The sequence below is a fragment of the Molothrus ater genome, chromosome 1, assembly GCF_012460135.2.
Source record: "Molothrus ater isolate BHLD 08-10-18 breed brown headed cowbird chromosome 1, BPBGC_Mater_1.1, whole genome shotgun sequence".
NCBI lineage: Eukaryota > Metazoa > Chordata > Aves > Passeriformes > Icteridae > Molothrus > Molothrus ater.
Window position 1 is genome coordinate 43,256,549 of NC_050478.2, and position 22,143 is coordinate 43,278,691.

Below are 22,143 nucleotides of genomic sequence, written 5' to 3' on the forward strand. Positions count from 1 at the left end.
TTTTGCCTCCTTTTTAACCTTAGTTACTTTAGCAATGTTAATTTTTCTCTTCTTATTTTACCTCCCTCTTATTTCTATCTTATAAAGAGATATGAGATTCTTTTTCACCTTCAGTCTCACAAAGGATGCTCCTTTCTTCACTACATCTAAACTTTGAATTTTTTTTACTATCTTTTGGTGATTTTTCAAACAAAAAAAAATGGGGTTAAATTAATAGTGATACTTCAAAGGTGGAAATATATTCCTCATTTGTTCAAAATTACTTGTTATCCACCCCTATGATTAGGGAGACACTAATCTGAAGTGCTCTGCTAGACATGGGCCATGCACGTACATATTTCTTGTACAAAGTTCCTTTTTACTGACAACAAAAGGATGTGTCTTCAGTATGTCTTTTTCTACTGCATGCAGTAGGTACAATAGTTGCCCGCTTAGCTGCCACACAATAGAAATCTGGGGTTCATTTGAATTTTCAAGCTTGTTGAAAGTGCCGTTAGTATTTTTCTCTTTTCCCTTTCTCCCTTTTAAATTTTTTTCTTTCTCTCCATGGGCATGTCAGCCTCCAGCAGAGCTTGAAAAAGAGGAAAGAAGAAAAGAAGGAGGGGCAGAAAAAAAATAAATTAAAAAAGCCAGCAAGGTGTCCTTAGCGTTTCCCTGCACCTGGAACTACTCATCCTGCTTTCACGCAGCGCCCTTGCGGGGGGGACCCAGGAATGAGCAGGCCAGAAAAAAAAAACGGGGCGTGAGGCAGCGTTAAAAGAAAAAAAAGAAAAAGAAGGGGGAAAAAAAAGGAAACCCCGCAATTTGGCGCTGCTTTGCCGGCTGCGCTGCGAAGGCACAAAGAGACGGGGGCGCTGTGGGGAGGGAGGGGTTCCCCCGGAGGCGGGGCCGGGCCGGGCCGGGCCGGGAGCGGCGGCAGCGGGCAGCGGGAGGCGCCGGCAGCGGCTGCGGGAGCGGGAGCCGCCATGGAGCCGGGGGGCCGGCGGGGCCGCCCCGCCGAGGAACCAGCGCGGCCCGAGGACGAGGAGGTGGATCCCCGCATCCAGGTGAGGGCCTGCCTGCCTGCCTGCCTGCCTGCCGAGGGGCGGCTGCGTTTCCTTAAGTTCGTTTCAATATGTGTGTTACGGCTGTATGAAGCAATGTAATGTAATGTATGTAATAATGGTTGCCTTTTATTTCATTGCTTTTGCTGCGTATGTGCATACATACATATATATACATATATATATATATACACATACATATGCTCACGCATACGTCAATACATACACACATATGTGCGTATATATATTTTTATTTTTATATTTTTTTTTCCCGGGTGTCTCGGCGCCCGCCGGGAGCGGGGAAGCGCCCCCGGAGCGCCCCAGCCCTTTGTTACCCCGGGCATCGCTCCGCGCCCGGCTCTTTTGGGCGTCCCTCCTTCTCCTCCTCCTGCTGCTGAAATCCCCCCCTCCCCTTTTTAGTTTTGACCATGACAGCGTGACCTTGCTCGTGGAGCGGGGCTGGTGCTTAGAAATTCATAAATGCGGGAAAATGTGGGGTTAAAATTTTGTCTCATTATTTTTATCCGTATTTTTTTGTTTCTTGTAAAAAGCAGCTTTAGTGGAATATGGTGCTTCCTCTCAGTGAATGCCTTCTGCAATGGTTTTTATTCTTGCATGGTTTCTAACAAAGCTTTTCTCCCCAAAATCGTGTCTCGACCAATAGCACGGTGCAAACTTGCAGCACGCTGTGGTCCCCGAAATGAAATGTATTTTTAGGTCTCTGCAGATTTATGGCTTTTGCCTCCAGCATTGCTGGTACTGTTTGTCATGAATGAATATAACACGTGTGTACAATGCTGAGAGGATCCTTGGCGTAGGTCCCTGCTCGCTGTAATTGTCATTCTTTTCTCCATCGTGAGCATTTTGTTTTCCAGGGCTGTGCAGAGCCATTGCAAAATTCCCAAAACATGGTTACACAGAGCGAGGCCCTCAGCCAAAAGTTAGCCTGGTACTGCCCTGATTTTAAGAGGCTAGGCTTGATTGGCATCTATTGGTCTAATTTTGGCCTTAGGTTCTTCAGCTTGCTACTCGTTTCCACGTATACGATTTGTGAACTGTTGGCAAAACAATTGTTTTTGTTCAGTTTTTTGTTTGGTTTGAAAAACAAGCTGCTGTGTCTGCATCCGTGAGAGCCATGAGGTTTTGAGCCTTACAGTAAGAGACAATTAGGTAATTTTTGGATGAGTGTTTGTTTCAGACAACATGGATACCCAAGTAGGTGTTTTCCAAGTCCTAGGACTAGGAAACGAAATCTGACCGCTGAGGATAAGAGAGCTAAACTGTTGTAATGAATTCCTTTCTGGTTGTAACCAGAGTCATTCGTGTAGTCCAGTGGGAAGCTGCTCAAGTGACAATCAATTTACAACGTTTGGTTTGTACAGCAAAACATTTCCAGGCGTGTTCTGTTACATTGGTTGACAATTAAATAATGTTTAAATTGGAGAACACTCCTGTTAAAAATCTTATAATCATGTTGCCCAGATAAAGAAAGCTACCACATCTCCTCCTGAGGGTTGCTTTTTGAGGCAAGAAAGTCAGTAAGAATGAGCTTTATTTTTACAGTAACTTCATTCATGCCAATGCCACTTCTACTACATATTTATTCAAGGGATTTAACACCTTTGTTTCTGCTGTTAAGGGATCAAAATGTTGTCAGGAAGGCAAATTATGTTAACATAATTGTATGTCCCATGGACTGGACTTGGGTTAAGAAATGGTTTGCCAAAATCCAAACTAAAATACTTCTCATGCAGCAAGATGTGTTTCTTATCAGCTCTGTCCTTTCACTGCGTGTCTCCTGTGATAGTACAAACTTTGCTAATCTTCTGGGGTGGGTGTGTCTGTCTGTCAAGTACCTCGCTGATATTGACTATATTGATTAATGAGACAGAGCTTACTGTACCTTGTGTTTATTTGTAATAATGAAGAAGTAACCAGAATAGGAAATGTGTTGCCTGTACATAAAACTATAGAGCTTCTCTGATTATTTTTTCTTTTAAGTAGCTAAGTAGAAGACCAGTGGCAAAGTTAAGCTGGGCATCTCAAGGTTTCCTCTTTTCACTAAACTCATTAGCTGCAGCCCTTGTGAGCTTTCAGTGGGGATGCTGAATGAGCCTTCTCAGACATGTTTTTTTCCCTGATTTCTTACTATGTATCTGACTTTCTTTCCTTCTAGGGGGAGCTAGAAAAATTGAATCAATCTACAGATGATATCAATCGCAGAGAGACGGAGCTGGAGGTACAGAATCTATCCTTGCATTTTCCTTTTGTGCATGTTGGATTTTGTGAGCAAAAGTACAGTGTTTTTGAGTACGTTGCCTTCTGAATTTGTGCATCCTGAATCGTAATTTTGCAGCAAGAGTCTGGTGATGATGTTTTTAAAGGTATGAATTGACCTAACAGCTAAATAGAAAGGGAAAAGGTAGAGGTATGTTGACAGTATAAAAACCCTGTGTGGAGAACCTCACACACAACCACTGCCAGAACCTATTTTTAGGTTTTGACACTAAGCTTAGACAAGTTTTATTTTTACAAGTCACTGTTTTGCATTTGTTGATTATAGACAGGGAAAGTTATTTGGTTAAGAGGTTTTTGCCGTACAGCTGTCTGCCAGGATCTTCTCTTTGGTGGCTCTTTGGGGTTTTTTTAGATTGTTATCTTTGCCTTTTTTGTCATCACTTCCTGAGCAAGGAAGGTGATGAAGGAAAGTTGGAAAATAAGACTTCCTGGTTATACAGAGAGATTTTCAGGGATACTTAAGAATCTAAAGCAAGTTCTGAAGAAATTGTTTCTAAATCCCCAAATTTGAGCTTCATCTACTTGGTAGTTATTCTGGAAGGATCAGCATTATTGATTTAATAGTGAAGCAAAACAAACTATCTTGTGTGTGTCTGAATTTTCTTTTGTTTGCAAAACAAAGAAGATAAACGCAATGAAAATATAGGATAAACATGCTGCTAAAGAAAAACTGGCATAAAATATGACTTTACATTCTAAATAATTTTGATATCATTACAAAGTCTTGAATACTGTATTAAAACATTCTGATATTGCAGTGAGGAACATACTATAAAAGTACATCTGTAGATTTCTGTCTGTACCTTCAAAATATCAAAGTATGGTTTGTTTGTTTGTTTGTTTCTTTTTAATTTTTTTTCCTCTTGTATGTCTTTTCATGAGATGGATACCTCAAGCATGGGGTGGTTCTTGGTAGAATTTTAAAATACTGGAGTATCCACTGAAAGCACTGAACAGAAAATGGAGTTATGATCTTTGGACAAGCCTTGTCTTGTAGCTTTTTTCTTATCTCCACTTGTTTGCATATTCTGTCATTGTGGTGTGTAGATTATGAATTCATTGGTTAATAAGCTTAGTTAAATGGGGAACTATTTGCTATGCATAATGAAACAGTATTTTTGCTGTGAGAACTGTTCAGTGTCACTAGCATGATTTAAATTTTATGAGTGAACTTTAAAAATCAGTATTCTAGTCTGCAACAGTGGCAATTAAATGGACTTCAGGAATCTTTATATAGATATATTGAAAAAAATTATCATACGTATCTTTTCAGTCTCCTTATTGCATGCCGAGGTACTGAAATTGAAAGATGGTGTTATGGATAGTTGCCTGGATTTCATTAATTTTGTCATAACCTTGCACTGAGGACATATTATGAAGCAGATGGAATAGTAATAATAATGCAAAGGCATCCTCGTGAAATAAATCCCAGTGACTTTAAGATGGGATTTTGCTGCTTGATTAAAATTATTCATGTGATCAAGTGTTTGTGGAGCCTGCAGATTTGTAGCTACTGTGTGTGTGGCACATGCTGAGCTGTAGAGGCTGAAAGGCTCCTGGAAATATAACTGTAAATAAAGGAGCAGAATTTCCACATTAGCTTGGTCTTACATTGTTGCTTACTCAGCCTGGTAAATAGCAGGTGTTAGATAGGTAGAAAATCATATAATCATTCTCTGCACTTTGCCATTAAGTGTTTACTGCAGATCTGTCTGTAGTACCTACTGTAAGCAGTTTTTGATGGCATTAAGGTGAAATACCACCAAGAGGATGCTTTCTTGAATGTTTCCTCTTTGCTTTTCATCCAAAAATCCTATTATTGGATGGATGCCAGTTTGTGGTATCATGCAACTGCATAATTTTTAATCTGTAAAGATTTTCATTACATTTATTTGCTTAAATATCATCGATAAATGCAGTTGGATGATGTAAGCAAGGCTTAATTTATATACAGGTTGATAAATGCATTTTAAATGGACTTAAAACCTTTTTAGGGGAAAGGAATAAAAAATCCCACCACACCCAACACTTGTGGTTAGCCGAAAATCTCTGCATTCATACTCAGCACAAGAAAAGAAAGATTTGCCAAGCAGCCTTATAGGAAAGTTTGGAAGGAGGAGTTTGGAATTGGGATCATTCTGCTTCAAAGGCTTCCAAAATCCATGAATGCTGTTGAAAATGTGGGCTTCTAGGAGAGCCATGCTGAGTTTCCCTTTGAAGATTTGCACTTTTGCCTCTTATTAGCTGCTTTGGGTCCCTCTTGCTGCCCCTTCCTAGTTTGTGGTGTTCCTGCTATATTTCATTGGAAGAAAGATGTGTGTGGGTGTTTTTTAACCAGACAATGGAGTTATATTTATCCTGTTTTGCTAGTATAATTTCTTATCTTTCCAATATCTTTAATGGGAACATAGATGTATCATTACATTATTTCGAGCACAAGTTGCTGACGACCAGCTTCCTGTAATGTTACTTTGTGGTCCATAGATTCCCACTGTTGATTTTTTTCCCAGAATAATCTGGAAAAGCAATGGGAGTGTTTGAGTAGAAGGTATATTTCTTTGAAGGAAGTTCAGAAAAAGACACCCATGTTTTTGTGACTTGATGTACTGTCTGATAAGCAGGAAGGGTAACCTTATGGCATCTGAATTCTGCAAGACTTTTCTGGACTTCCTGTATGTAGCTTTGCATGCGTTGCTCTAAATGAGAATGCTGGCTGTCTCCAGTTCCCATTAACTGGAAAAAAAAAGCTGTTAAATCTTTCTAAACCCATGTTTCTGTTCTTGCTGTGCCTCAGGTCTGCTTCTGCAGAATGGAAGTAATAATGCTGTGTTACCCAGTGGAAAATGTTATGGGGCTGAATTCAGTGGAGGCTTCTAGGATTTTGAGGCTGCACTGGCCTGGCCTGGTGTAGCCACAGGAATGTCCTTGTTTGGGCAATGTAGAAAATACTGATGTCTACTGCTTACAGAGGTGATAAAATGGGGAATTCTGTTTTCAGTTGACCAGCCTGCCACTTCTTTAAGTTCTGCACTGAAACTGCTGTATGACCTGTTTTTAAGTTGAACAGCCTGGGTTTTTTTAATCTTTTAAAATAAGTTCTGCACCCATACCGCCTGTGAGAGCACTGGATATACATGCATGGCATGACTTGAGCAGATACATTGAAGTTGGATGCATATATTCTTTCACTTGGAAGAATTACTCATTTTTTGCTCTTTTGACCTATCCTATTAAGCCCTGAAGAAACACCCTGACCTGCTGACACTCACTGCCTGTTCAGGAGCTGCAGAGCTGCTGAAGGGCACCGAGTGGCTCGTAGTTATATGTTGCGTTAATGTATTGCCTGTTAATGAATCTTTGATTAGACTTGATTTAAAATCCATAATGCTGCTCATCCTAAGTGCAACACTGAGCATTACTGACACAGCAGAAGGGTGATAAGGGTTCTCTGAGGGATTTAACACTTGGCTTCGCTAATGTCCCTGTTTATGTTTGAAGTGTCTGTGAAGGGCTGGGGGAAACGTCTTGCAGGCGAGATACAAGTGTGTTTTGGCCAAATGCAAGAGGTTTTTTCCTGTTTATTGGAAGTGCATCTCCATCTGAACTCGCATCAGGAGCTTGAATGTCCTTAACAAATGTGCAGGATTTGTCTGTCCAGCCAGCTCACAGAGGGCTTGGACTGGCACTGAAAGTACAACTCAGCTGTAACAAATTAACCCGGGGACCCTCTGGCAGCCTTGTGGGGAGGGGAAATGCAGCACATACCATTAAAGTTACCACTGGAATCCCAGCTATCCCAAATGTGGTTTTTGTTAGAGAGAGTTTTTTGTGTTGCTGGAGCTACAAGCTTGCCAGTGTTTGTTCATGGGAGATACTGCACAGGAAAACTGGAGCTGAACAGTGCTGCTTTCAGCCATGCCCTTATCAGAGGGCCTGGCTGGGATCCTTCTTGTGTGCTTGCCTAGATCTTCTAGTCCTGATTTGCTACACTTTAGTCCTGGGCTTATCATAAAGGTCACCCAGGGTGGTTGTTGGATATAAGGGAAGGGGTAGCTGTGGTGCTCTTTCACTGGTGAGCCTTGTCAGCAGTTGAGCCCCTCTCAGAAGGGGAAGGACTTTTTGTCATGGTTTAACCCCAGCTGGCTGCTAAGTATGACACAGCCCCTTGCTCCCTCCCTGCCTGTGGGGCAGGAGAGAGAACTAGAAGAGTAGACGTGAGAAAACCCGTGGGTTGAGATAAAGGCAGTTAAGTAAAGCAAAAGCTGCACACACAAGCAAAGCAAAACAAGGAATTAATTCTCTACTTCCCACTGGCAGGCAGATATTCACCAGTTATTTAGAATTGTTTCTTACTTCTTCACTAAAATACTTGGTTTTAGGAAAAAAACTTGAGCTGTTGACCCTGTCACACATAAAACATGTAAGCAGATAAAAAAAAATCCTCTATCTTTCAGATTTTAGAAAAATGACCTCTCAGTGTCTGGAATCTCATTCTGAGCATGCCTGCTTGGCTTGAGGAAACATCTATCTGTGGAAACATCTGCCACCTTATCAGTATCCCTATGCAGCATTTTCCAGTGTCCACAAAAGAATGCAGAGATAAAGGCAAAGCAGCTCACTGCCTGGTGTTCCTGCTGGCTTTGGGAGGAGGATGTACATGTGTGATGGATTTGTCCAGCACTATCAGGACAAATCTTTCCACATTTCTTTATGATCTACTTGCTTCCATAGGAAATGGCTCCTGTGTGTGAATTCCTTGTTGTTTTGCCTTCTGCTTTCATCCAAGGATGAGTAAAGGAAGGCTTCTTCCTCTGCTGTGGCTCTGGAAAGATTTTGTCAACCAAGTGAGTCAAAGGGCTTTACTTGATTCATGTTCTTGACGTACAGATGGGTTTCCAGCCTGAGAGAGGAAGGGTTAGGTGGAGAAATCTTGCTTTGGGAGGAGCACCCAGTACCCTTCCATGCCTGCTTTCTTCTCTCTCCTTCGAAGAGAATTAAAAACATTTGTAGTAAAAAGTATTAGTAGTCTCAGTTTGTAACTGTCTGCAAGCAGGAGGTTAGAGCAACATTCAGGTACTGATTTTTTAATTGTTCTTAGATGGCAAATTAGTAGCTGCCTAAAAAAAACCAAAGGGAAGGCTTTTCTTATCCCTTAAAAATGGAGATACTGCTTTCCCCCTTCCTTGCACTTTGTTTTTATGATTTGGTTGCCAGTCTGGCTTACTTGAACTGCTCAGGTACCAAAGAGACATTTAAAGTGTCTTTAACTGGTTTGATGCTTGAAGGTGGGTTTCTGAGCACACCTTGTGCATCTGTTTGGCGTGGATGTATGATGCTGATGCTGGTTTAGCTTGGAGATGAGCTTTTGCAGCTGGTAGGTCTTTGTAGCAGAGGAGATGGGTATGGATCTTGTCAGCCTCTTGGAAATAGATGAAGGCTGTCTCTCAGCCAGCAATTCCATTTCCATGCACCTCCCATGCTTGCCAGAGGTTTTGCACACCAGACAGGCAGAACAGTCATGAGACAACCTCTGTAAATGAAATTTAGATGTGCTTGGTACTAGGATGATTCAGACATGGTTGATATGTAAAGCTCATTTTAAAAATAAAATTGTTTGAAAATACATGTTTAGTTTGATGGGCAGAAATAGTTATTTACTTGTCATCTGGCATCTAACACCAGCTCATCACCATCACTCATGAGTGAGGAAAACAGGCATGCTTTTTTCCTCTGACAGGTGCAGTACAGGTTGAAAATTGTATTTTAGTTTTTCAGTTTTTTCCCCACATTTGAGAATGGATCTTCAAAATGCTGCCGTAAGGATGACCTGTCCTTAAGTGTGGTCCCTCTTTCTGGTGCAGTATCAAAAAGCTGCAAAACAAAGTCGGCTTTTAATAATGAACTATTGCAGCAAAACCATATATGGGGTAGAGGTCTGGCATGCTCCTTAAGACAGTGCTAGTGAAATCTCTTTTGAAAGAAAAGTGCTAAGGATTTCCAGAAAGAAAGCTGATGAGCATGGAGCTCTTGCAGCCATAGAACAAGATGTTGAAATGTAAACTGCAGCTGTCCACGTGCTACACTAAGTGCTCTGCCTGCTATAGTGTGTGTATGACAAACACCTAGCTAGTGAGAGTCTACTTGTCAAGGCTGTAATTAAAGTAAGAAGCTTCTCCTGCTACTTTTTTTTTTTTTTTTTTTACCTTGCAACACACATTGAGGATAAATGCCTTAATCGGCTTTTGTCCAGCTTGTAAAAGGTTTATCATCATCTCATTTGAGCAAATAGGAGGGGAAAAAAACATTGAAAGCTGACTGGCTAACATTTTCAATGTCACCTTTCTATTTCTGAAATCAGAAGCAAGGTGTTCTTAAAAATGATCACATAAGATTAGGAATGAGTAGAGGGGAAAAACACACTTTAAAAATGTCAGGGTGTTTGAGATGTCTGGTGTCAGTTGCATTGCTTCTGTTAGAGTCTGTGTATGCATTCAGTGCAGTGATGAAAAAAACAAAATGTGTTTTTAAAAAAGAAAAAAACCCCAAAACATAAAAACTCACCCAGAAATGGTGAGCGTGACTCACATGTCACCTAAGGCTGCTGTTATCAATGAATAGCATTTCTGCTGGAATGAGTTATCTTTCAAGAAACTGAAATACAGAAACTGGAGATTGAAGACTGTGCTTGAAAATTTCTATGGCATATGCTGCACTGTCTTGGTTTTGCTCACGACAGCAAGTAGCAGGAATTGACATATTTTCCTTTCTCTGTTATCTGTGTGTGCAAGATAAAGGTCTAAATGAAGCAAGAGTTCGGCAGTTAAATAGTAACACTTGTTTGGAGGGGCAAGTCACACCAGAGGGTTTGATAAGTAGCCTGAAAACGTTGTGGTTGTCTTTCTAACATGGATGTAGGACTTACCCTGTGCTGGGGACCACAAATGAGCTGCAGTGATGTGCTGTTCTGAGCCTCTAAGTTCTTGATGTGAGTGTCCTTACAGAAAACAATGTTAAGAGGATTTATAGCTTTGAACCACTTCACATGTGGGTTGAAGTGTCTCATTAACAGTAACATGGGAAGCCAGACATAAAAAGTAGTGAATTAAATCAGTTCCCAAGTTACTGCCTTGAGCATAGGCCCATTCATTTCCGTGAGCAACAGATGTGCTTCTCATGTCCCATAAGGAGTAAGTGCAAGCCCAGTCCTGCTGGCTGGTGCAATTGCCTTGGTGCTTCTGACCTCCCCGTTTTCACATGAAGCATAAAATAACTGCTGCACCTGTAGTTCTCACTCAGACTTCCCCAGGGTTACCTGCCAGGGGAGTTCTGTGCTGTCCCAGGGGTGAATGTCTTTTGCAGGTGCTCTGTCAGCACGTGGCAGGGCCCACACCCTGGACCAGGAGTGTGGCTGGGTGTTTGCAGGAGGCAGCTGTGACCCTGCTCTCAGGAGGAGCTGCCGTAGCTCCCAGGTCAGAGGCATGGCCAGGAGAGCCGGGTCAGTTTGGTTGAGGAGGCTGGGTGGTGGGAAGGCACTGGGTTCCCACAGGAGCACACACATTTGCTTTTGTAGTGTAGTTGGGGCTGGTGGAGTGCTAAAGTGGTGTCAGTAGGGCTGCAGAGGGCATGGGTTTGGCATCCCACCTCAGAGACCTCGGCATCCTGCTGCTGGGTCTGAAGGGGATGGCTGGAAGCCTTTGGTGGGGAACTAATACCAGCAGAGAATTGAGCATCTGCTTGTTCTGTCGTGCAGAAGGCGTTGGAGCCTGCAGGCTTGTGTTCCTGGCAGCCAGGAGCCTGAGAATAAATGTCACTAAAATAAGTTGTGATGGGTGATACAAAGTTCCGGGGTGTTTCGGTTTTCATTATGGTTCTTCGCTGCAAGAATGAGGTGGTCAGACCTAAAGTAAGCCTTAAAAGAAGAACCAGTCATCTTTGGAGGAAAATGATAAACTGGGATTTCACACCAGTGTGTTCTTCAGCTGAAGCTTCCTATTCTGTGTAACTAACCACTTTGTGGAGTGGAGTTTGCTCATGGGCAAATGTCTGTTTCACCATTTGTAAGACCTGTGCTTCAGGCACCAGTTAGAGGAGCACTTGGAGTTCAGTAATTTGTATATGCTTCAGAGTTAAAGGGAGATGAATGGGTACAGAAGTTGCTGTTAATTTGACTGCTTTGTTCTTAGTGTCCTTTGTTTTCTTTTGTTTTGTATTTTTAAACTCCAAGTGGGGACTAGTCATCTTTTTCCTATGGGATAAGACTGTGTATAATTATTACATGAGTAAATTTAGGGTAGGTCTCCAAGCACAGATTTGTAGTGATGGTTTCTTTGTTCCAAGTGATCTTACAAACATGGGAACTGAACTTTTGGATGAATCACTGCATAGGGATTTTTTTACTTAAACTATTTTGCCTAACTAATATCCTTAAAGGCAGCTTTCACAAAGAGAGTGAAAAGAAATCTTCTGGCTCATTCATTTAGAAATGAGCTTTTAATTCTGTTCCTACACCTGCAAAGAATTTTTCTCTTTGTTAAATATACTTCAGTACTTATTATTTTTCTTGCAATATAGTCATCATGCTTGGAGTCTTTTTTCAGTTACTTATGAAACTCATTTTGAGCAGTGAACCATGTATGGTCCAGTAACTTAATTGGAAATATTCAAATTCTTCTCACTGAGAAAATCATTGACTCAATAAATATTGTTTAAATGATACATTTCAGACTTTCACTGAGAAATGAGATTATTGACTGGATTTGAGTTAATGAAATAATAAGTTAATGTCCATTTAATTCTCCATTTTTGACCTTGTTACCCATTTAAATAATTCCTTAGAATAAATTGGAGTACCTTGAGAATCTAAAGCTATTTGGCCCGGACTAAGATAATGCTGATGCTGGTTCAGGTTTTACATAACACTAAAAAGGAAGCAAAGAAGCTTTTACGGAAGTATATTGCTTTTTCTGCAAAAACTGATGTATTGTTGCTTTTTTTTTCCCACTTCTGAGAGCATAGTGGCAGCTTGCAATGTATTTTAAATCTTCCAGTGAATAAGCAGTTTTGCATTCCAGAAATTGTCAACAATAATGACAAAACCCTCCTGAATTAGGGCACTTCTTGAAGCCAGCTGCTTCCTGATTATCAACATGTCACTCCAGCAGCCTGCATAAATGTTGCACTCTAATTAGAGTTACAAGCCTTGTTGAGAGCTCACATGACCCTTCCTCTTCATCTCCTTAAATCCTGGGCCAGGTCCCAGCCTGAATTTGCATCAATCTGCAATAATTTCATATATTTAGAGTCTGTAGTGGATTCTGAGATTGAAATCAGAATCACTTTGCTTACATGTGTGGAAATTTCAGTGGAGCAGAGAAAATATTTTAATTGCTTTAGCTAATCATGTAAGGAGCACAACTCATCCTGTTTGGAAGTGGCTGGGTTTTTTAAATATAGAAAATATTAGCAGTGAAGTGGAATGTAGGTGCCCTTCTCCATTGATAGAAACCACAGCTGAAAAGATGGGTTTTCTGTGCCAGTTCCAGCTGATGTGCCAGCCTGCTGTGGGGGTTTGGCCTGCCTGCTAGCACCATTCTAGCGTTATGTATGTGAGATGTCTTTGCCATTGAAGTCCCTCTCAGAGTTTGTTACACTGCTGTTTGCCTCCTCACAGAGTGAGTAATTTACAAACAATTCCTCTCTGAGAAACCCTGCCAGAGGTAACATCTAGAGCAGGCTGTTGTAGGCTTTATGTAAAAGCTGTCACTGAAAGACAAAGATTTGGTGTCCAGGATGCCGGCTTTAGGATTTGGCTCTGGATTCCAGGGATCCCTGCTGAAAAATTCTGCCTTAATCCAAATGCCAGTAATTGTTCTGAATGCGTCAACTCCTGTGTGAATCTAAAGAGGAACCTGAAGGTAGGAACAAAGAGGTAGAAGTAAGTTTTAAAGCTCTAATCTGCCTTTGTCCTTTCTTTCCTTCCTGCAACGTTTTGAAGGATGCACGCCAGAAGTTCCGCTCTGTGCTGGTCGAGGCCACAGTAAAACTGGATGAGCTGGTCAAGAAGATTGGAAAAGCTGTAGAAGACTCTAAACCTTACTGGGAAGCTCGGAGGGTGGCCAGGCAGGTAAGAGCTTTCTGCCTTATAAGCTGGAGGGCACACACTGATGGTGTTGCTTTCCTGCTATTAATAACATCCTAGGCACATGCACTTGGCTGACACTGGGCTACATCTTCAGTTGCATGTCAGCCATGGGAATCAATAGCAAAATGGATTTCTTCACAGCCACAGCTGCACATGCCCTTCAAACCCAGAACAGCTACAGCAGACACAATAGCAAAAAGACTAGCTCTCTTCTCTCATAATAAATGGCCTTTCAGAGCTCTCTCCTATCAGTAGTTGTACTTATTTGAAAATACAGTGTAGACATTGTGTGTGTGTTTTTTCTTCTTAGAGCAAAATGCTCAGCAGCTAAATGGCTGCAGCTGGAAGCTGCAGGGAAAAAGGCTGGAGTGGGGCAGGGTTTGGTGCTGATTGGGTTGTGCTGAAGTAGGAATGTGCTAAATGTGTCTCTAAAGTGTTTTGGTTTGGGGACAAGCTGAGCTTGGCTTTCTCTGTCATCAGGGCCTTACTTCCCATGCCCTAACTACTGCTTGATTACTGATAGGCCTGTGGAGCTCAGGGAGGCATGAGGTGGGGAGGGAAGAGTGTGACCTGCTGGATGAAGAGAAAGTCAGAAAGCTTGTGACATGTCAGGCAGCATCTCATTTTAGGAAAGAAGCTGCTGAGAGTTGAGCATGTGGTGGCTTAGGCAGTGCTTCTGCTGGGTGTTTGTGGTGGTGGGGCTTGAGGGTTTTTTGAGGGTGAGGCTCTTTGGTTTTTTCCCCAAGGGAAGCATGTTCCTAGGTGCTATTTCTGTTTTCTCTTGAGGCAGGAAGAGTCAGGAAGAGCTGCTTAGAGCTGCTACTTCTGTGCTTGGCTGGAAGGATGTGTGGGGTGGCATCTGTGGCTGGGTAGCTGGGATGTGACTGTGTTCAAGGGGAGAATGAGAGATAGGGTGGCATCTGTGAAATCCATGAAAACTGCAGAAGGATTTTGTTCATAAAAGTAGGTAGAGGGATGAGAGGAGTCGGTGTGTGCCAGGAGGCAGAGTAAACTCTCAGGGTAAGAGAAGGGGAGAGAGGAGAATGTGTCCTCAGAACAGCACACCGGAAAGGGAGGAATGAGGAAGCTTCATTCCCTTGAAAGCTGGTGGAGCAGGAACTGGGTTGATGGGATGTGGCATGCAAGGTAATATGTGACTGTGTTGATGCTTTAAATTGCATAGCATTGTTCTGGATGCATTGTCTCAGGTGATGGGGATGAGGTGTAGGGGGTATTAGGCTTAATCCTGCAGACTAGAAGCAGTGTGGCAAAGAGGTAAACTCTGCCCTGCTTGTTGTGCTTTGAAGTATCTGCCTCTCATCTATAAGTGCTCTGGAACCCTGCTCTTGAGGGCTATGGGGTGTGCTAGAGATAAACCAGTGCTGAGCTACAGAAGTTAGTGATTGTGTAAACTAGTACGTGCACTCTGGAAAAACAATCACTGTGACCCTGCCTTGAGCATGATCTTATACTTCTGTTACTATAAATAGCTGGGTAAGGCACAGCATGCATAGGACTTCAAGAGTTACACTTGGAAGAGTTAATGGTACAAGCACACACTTTGCAGTACAAAAAAAAAAACCATCAAAAGATCAATTGACTTTGAGGTTTGTAACATCACAAACTCAGAGCAGCGAACTTTGCCCTCTGTCCTGAAGCTGGCAGCAGTTTATGTTCTGGAAATGGAATTTTATATTGTTATGTCTCTGCTACCCCTAAAACCCATTCAGTCATTCTGGTTCAAAGGTACTTTGCAAGACCACTAAGAAACCCAAGCTCCTGAAGGTCCTTAAATTTGTAGAATCACTGCTCCAGCAGTAGGGCTTGTTAGAGGGAACAGTATTTTTTTTCCCCAATCCATTCTGTCACTAGCTAGATTTAAATGCTATTTATCCCAGATCTGTTTATTTGCTTCACATTCGTTCACATTCGTGTTTTAATTCCTTGATAGCGTTTTATTTTAAAGCAGGAGTTGCCCTTCTAACCACTAATTTCCCTTTTTTTCATTTTGTTTAATGGATCTGGTCATGGAACAGAGTTCCCACTTTGTATCTGCTCAGCAGACAGGGATAGAAGATGGTCTCTGGTTTCCCTTTTGCCCTTTGTCTAATAACATCTTAAAATGGAAAATGTGAGGGCCAAGAGGAATGCAAGCTTTGAACAATGGATCTATCTGAAAGCTGGGAGATTGGAAAGATTGGTGCCAATCATCAGTAAAGCATCTGCCTAAAGAGTTTTTCTAGTTTTAATTTAATCTAGAAAAGTTCCACATAACTGGGAGCAAATCCACTGTGATAGAGCATGGAGAAGGGGTGAATAGGTAAGGAAATATGAAACTGAAGGAATGTACCAGAGTATTAACATGGTTAGGTGCCAGTTTGCATTTCTCTTTTTACTTTGATTTGCAAAACTGTAAAGAAATAATGGGAAGAGCTTGTTATTATTATTATTTTTTAAATTTAAATTAATAATAACATCTAGCCTGTGAAGAATTGTCTTCCTCCTCCTTTCTTTACACTTATTTTAGAGCCATTAGGCTGCCTCCAGAAATACAGGAACAAGGTTCTTGAGGGCTGAAAGAGCTTTAATTAAACAATAAGGGAAAAATGAGTGACTCTACTGGTAAGAGAAAGGGAAGTGTAAATTCCTGTTTGTTGTTCTCACTAAAGGGAAGTAAAACTATGACCTTGTAAATTTTAAGCCTTTTGGAAACACAGAATTGCATAATTAATGACTCTTAGTTTGGCAGAAATGCAGGAGTTGTCCAGAGTTACTTGAGTTTAAGATGTCAGCTGCAGGGTAAGTTACCTAATGCAAACTGTAGTAAGTCATATTGAGGAGTTTGCTTTCACATGGCACCAGCACGAATCTCTTTTGGAAATGCATGCTTTATCTATCAAGATAAAACCCATTAAAAAAGTTACAAGGGCAGTGATGTGGGGTCACCAAAAACCAGGTCACCAACTGAAGTATAACACTGGAGAAGCTTTAGGATCTTGAGCCCTTTTGTCTACTCACCCTTATCCCCATCTTGTGCAATCCTGTGTTGGCAGAAGATAGGGAATTCAAATTAACTCTCCTATGCAAAGGTCCTGTAGGATCTTGTTTCTGGAATGTTTGCCAAGAGAGCCACGGCTTGGCCTGTCTCAGGGTGAAACTTTGCTTCACCAGAACATTGGTCCCTTGGTGTTACAATCTGAGTACTTTGCCATCTGAAATGGTGGCACAGGGAGTCAGGATGCTGTCTGTTGGTACCAAAGCAGTAAAATTTGGTTTTTGCTGAGACTCAAGTGAGATCTAGCTCATATTCTTGTTCAAGGAAATTTCATGTAACTTCTGCCAAGACAAAACTGTTGTGATTCCTCATTTGGTGCAGCAGTGGGCCTTTTGATTGCAGACAATACCTTACTGTTTTGGAGAAATTTGATTCCAATATGTTGTTTAATTAAATTTTGAGGTACTTGTGCTGTGAGAACATTTTTTGTTTGGCATATTGTCATTTCATGTTGTTCCTTAACTTAAGCAGTAACGCCCATGTTCAGTGGAAGAACCTTGGCTTGTAGAGGATTGTGCATGTACACAAGCAATGCCCACGCTGCAGCAATATGAAATTCCTGTAATCCAGAAGATGGCCCAGGTTCTAAATGTTCGGAAAACCAAACTTCCCATGTTTGTTTGGTTTAGATGGTGGTTTATTCTTTTTTCTTTTCTGTTTTTTTTTGTTTTTTTTTTCCCCGCTACTAGCTGCTTCCCTAGTTGTCTAGTCAAAGAATGAGACTTTTCTACCCAAAGCTAATGGGGAAAAAGGGTGAAGCTGCCAGGAAACATTAATAATGTTAAGAGAAGTCCTGAGCCTCTGAGGTAAGGAGTGTCTTAAGCCACTGTTGACTTAACATTTTGCAGGGCTGAGGCTGGAAAGTGCCTATGCAATGGTGTTCACAGTAGTGTCTGAGCAAGTGACAGCGCTGGGAAGGGTGCTACCTCCCTGGTGACAGGATGCTGTGCAAAAGCAAATGTGGTCTAATGCATAAATCACTGGGCTGGCAGGAGCTGATTTTGTGTTGCTGCATGGCACAGATGAATGACTTCATCTCTCTCTCAGTTCCCATGTAAAATGAAGCTGTCAAGCTGCTGTGAAGCTGAGTTCATTAAGGGAAGTAAAAGCACTTTGGGGTCACTGGGTGAGAGGTGCCATTTAAACACTGCTGTCCATACATCATCACTTGTGAACTCATAGACAAATTGAACAGGAGACGTGCCTTTCTGTTTTGCTTCTGCTGGAAAAATAATCTGATAAAAGTGTATTCCCACCCCCACAAATAAAACAATCCATGTGTTTTTCGTGACCCTAACCTGACTAAAAGCCCTGGGAGTATTGTTTTTAATTGAGCTTCAACATTGTTTTGGTTTGGTTTTGGTTCTTTTTTGTTGGTTGGTTTTTATTTGGTGGTGGGCTGGTTTGGTTTGATTTTGTGGCAGGATGAGGGGTTACATTTTATTGGCTCAGATTGGGAGTGAGGATGCTTTGCTCAGCTTTAGTACTGAGCCTATTTGGGAGAGACATCGTTTTGCTTTGTGATATTCCCTTCACCCCTCTGCCCCCCTACCTCATTTAGCTTTTACAAAAAAGTATCAGAAAACTTGCTTCAGGCAAAAATAGGTGAAGGATCTATGCTGGGTCATACCTGTGTGTGTCTCAGTAAAGGACCCACCTGTACCATGTGTTCATACAGCAGTATGTTGCAGGATATAAGTGTTCTGCTTTCTCTTGGGTCAGTCTTCTAAGTTTTACAACTAATTATTTTTTTTCATGTTGTTGGCATACTTAAGCAGCACTCTTGTATCTGAAAAGGCTTGGAAAAACCCACTGGAATGAGTATTCACAGTGGTTCTTCTCCTTTGATGTCCAGGCATACCCAAGAGAAGTGCAGTTGATAGACAAGTAGGGACAGCTGTCCCATCCTGTTCACTGCAACTTTTTATGTTGTAGAGCTCCTTTCTCTCACCTCACTAATAATCTTTTACTCATGTAGTATTTTGTAACTGAATTGCCACATCTGTGTGAAGAAATCAGCAGAGAGAATAAAGAATAATTCGAGGTGATCTTTCAGATATTTAGATCCTGCACCTCCATTCTGCTTGTCTTCACAAAACTTAGGGGAGCCCAGTTATCTCTGGGAAATTATTTCCTCTCTCAAATTTGAGTTTTGATGTGATTCAATGAATTTTTTATTCGAAGTGAATCAGGATGAAAAGTAGCTGCTGTAATCTTGCAGAACAGGAATGGAGGAGGAACTGAGCCACTTGGTGGTGAAGGTGGGAGGGGTGTAAGCAGATAAGAGCTCACCTACCTAGCTGGAAGAGTCTTCCTCAGCAGATGAGACTGGTACCCTTCTTTGTAGAGATCAAGCCAGTAAATGAACAAAACTTTCTGAGGTGGCCATTGCATCTCAGCTGCTAAGTGTTCAGCTTGAGATGTCTGAAAGTAGTGTGGCAAGTGTGGAAAGTTGCAGATGGTGACTTCCTTAGCTCAGGAAACAAAAGCTTTTTAAGTTCATGTAAATTGGAGGTTCAAAACTGCCGAGCATCCTTAAAGATTAATTAGGAACTGGAAACTGTGGTCTTGCCACTTCAATTCCCACAGCACCCAAGTTTTGTATCCAAATTCCCTCAGTGAGTGAGAGCTAATGGGATCACAGCACCAGCAGGCCCTGCTGGGAGAAGGAGGGCAGCATTGAATGTGGATGACAACTCCTGGGTCCACCAGTGGTAGATAAGCAAGTCTTTCCCTCTGGTTCCTAGACACTAAATGTGTTATCCATCAGGATATTGACTTCCCATGTCATAAGGAATCTCCTTCTCCATCCTCCTTTTAGGAGCTGAAGTCCTGATGCTCATGTTAAGGACAACAAGGAGTTAAGTCTGATTTGTCTAATCTGGTAAGCTTATCTTGGCAAAAAAAAAAAAAAAAAAGGTGGAGGGAGAAGGAACTTGAGAAGCAAAAATTAAATGTCAGCAGAACTGTGACAGACTTGCATTCCTGTTTGGAGACTTGCCATGGAGCTAGTAAAAAGCAAAATTATTGGCACAGTTACAGCGAAGCAATGAGCTGACCTTTCCTGGCTGAAGGAGTGTTTCTGGTTAACTGTTCATAAACCAAATAACTACCCAAAATGTGGATTCACATTTTGAAAGGAAGGAATAGAGAGACTTGAAAATAAACTTTGACAAACCTTCTGCAAATTCTCCCAACTGTTTAAGGAAAAAACCAAATGCCCAGAGCACTTGACTGCTTTCTGTGGCTATAGTTCGGTGCTGTTATTGTTTTTAAGTAATCATACAATCATGAAATGGTTTGGGTTAGAAGGGACCTTAGATATCAACAAGTTCCAGCCCACCTGTCATGGGCATAGATGCCACCTCCTAGACTGGGTTGCTCAATGCCCAAGCCATCCTGTCCTTGAGCACTTCCAGGGATGGGTCATTCACAACTGTTCTGGGCAACCTGTTACAGTGCCTCAGTACTCTCTGAGTAAAGAATCTCTTCCTAACGTGTAATGTAAATCTCTCCCCTTTTAATTTAGAACTGCTCCCCTTGTCTGATCACTAGGAAATTTTTTTTTTTGCATTTTGTGTTATTTGTATTTTGGATGGATGTTGCTGCTCTGGCCTTTTGCAATAAGCAGTCTAGGCTGGCAGTGTAGGTTGTGTTGTTTGTGCCCTGCCTGTGCTGTTTGTCCTTTGAACTGAGGATGCTGTACTGCAGCTGCCCTGGTGGCTCTCGAGGAGCCTCTTGGCACTGGGAGATGGGAGGGAATGATGCCTGCATTGGGAAGGTGGGGTGCATGAGAAGCAGCTCACTCCCTGGGTCTGTAAATCAGCCATGTGGAAGTGGCTGTGATTTTTAGATTACTTGGTGGAGAGGCAGGGGAGCAGCTCCCTTCCTGAACTGGGGCTTTTTGGTTGAGGAACCTGTCTGTGGGATGGATGCTGATGTGATGGCCTCGGCTGGTGCTGTGGCAGGCACGAGAGGGAGGCAGGCAGGCACAAGCCTTGCTTGGGAACAGATGACTGATGTGCTCTGAAGGGAAAAGAGACATGGAACTTGCTGCGTGAGCAGTCAGGAAGCTCAGTGCTATGAAGAAATGGTAAGGGAAGAAAACGTAGGTGAGCTGTGCAAGAAGTGCCTGAAAGGATGAAGCATTGAGGCTGTGTGTTGTACCTGTTTGCCTGAAGTTTCGTGTGTCCTTTTTACCTTTCTGCTCCCTATGGGCCTGCTCTAGGTCTGAACCCCTTCTTCCCACCAATGTTTTTGGTTTTTTTATTACAAAACACATCATTAAATCTTGGGGAAACCATGTCGATGTGACGTCAGTCCTGTGGTGCAATGTGGAGTTCCCACTGCTGTGATCCCAAAGGGCATTCTCACTGTAATAATCTCCCTTCCCACACAAAGCATGGCTGAAGAGGGCATAAGCCAAGCAAGGGAATCTGTAACTTTATTATTGAGGGTGAGGAGTCACTTCCTGGACTTTCACCAGGGAATCCACTGAATTTTGTAAGCTTTTTCTAAGGCAGGATGTACTTTGGATTCAGTCAGGCAAATGTTTTGCCATGCTCAGAGTTTGATGGAGTGTCTCCTGTCGTGTTTGCACAGTTGGGATCTGAAACCCTGTGAGCAGCGTGTGGGGGAGTGACTACCTTGCCATCACTGCTGCTGCACAGAGCTTGTGCTTGGTGTGCTGTTTGTTCCTCCTGAATGCTTAAAATTGAAAACTGTATTTTAAATCTTGAATCATGGTTCTGTTGCATTTTCCTTCAGGCCAAAGTAGCAACAAAGCCTAGGAAGCAGGGAACTCGGTCACTTACCTGGGTGAACAAGCTAGGTTTTGCCTGGTTGACTTATTAACATTATTTATTTACTTAAAGCCTGACTTAATGTGGCTTTTGTGTTCTGGCTCTGTCTCTGGTTGAAGAGTGTGATATTGGACTATGTCAAACTGAGTGTCCTTTCACGGTTGAGAAGATGACAGATGTTGCCTGGTCGGCTATGCCAAAGATTTGATCTTTGGAGGAAAGCTCCTTAATGTGTTTGTCTTCCCATCAACCTTACTAATGGGACAGTAGGTCAGTGTGGCTGGCAAGTTTTTACCCTCTTAGTCTGTCCAATGTTTGGGAGCACTGACAACTGCTGCTTCTCAGATCAACGGAAAAAAATCCTTACCTGATTCAAATTTAGTGCTCTGTTGCTATTATTTCCTGCAGAAGAGGTGGCATCTGTAACAGTATCTGCAAGTACAATGTTCCTGGCACATTTGGATAGTGGGAACTAATTTTAACCACTTGCTTGTTGAAATACCTATGTCAGTAAGTTCTGTGTGTGTGCATTTCCCTCTCTAAAAGTTAAATCACCCTGCATTTCTGGTTTGTGTGAGCACTATCCTCTTGAGGGATGGTTGTATAAGCCATTGATACAAAAACTGTTTTCTTATGCCTATTTGCTGATGTGCCTTGAAGGGCTCCAGTCATGTAAATTTGTTGACTGTGCTCTGTAAATTAGAGGTTCTTCCCTCTTCTGCTTTTATTTGCAGAAGAAAATGCTATTTAATCTGTTTTGAAGGATTTATCTAGGAGAGATGAAAAAAAATACTCTTTTGGTGT

At 42.0% G+C, this 22,143-nt stretch overlaps 1 protein-coding gene across 1 annotated transcript in view; it reads left to right on the forward strand.

Annotated features, from left to right (window-relative positions):
* Positions 1-911: 911 nt before the first annotated feature.
* The window catches only part of SH3BP5 (SH3 domain binding protein 5), a 51,284-nt gene continuing 30,052 nt past the window's right edge, over positions 912-22,143 (forward strand). Inside the window, exons 1-3 of the mRNA XM_036399594.2 lie at positions 912-1,046; positions 3,220-3,282; positions 13,336-13,464. Of these exons, the coding sequence (XP_036255487.1) occupies positions 966-1,046; positions 3,220-3,282; positions 13,336-13,464 (273 nt within the window). The 5' untranslated portion in view covers positions 912-965. The remainder of the gene's footprint in view (positions 1,047-3,219; positions 3,283-13,335; positions 13,465-22,143) is intronic.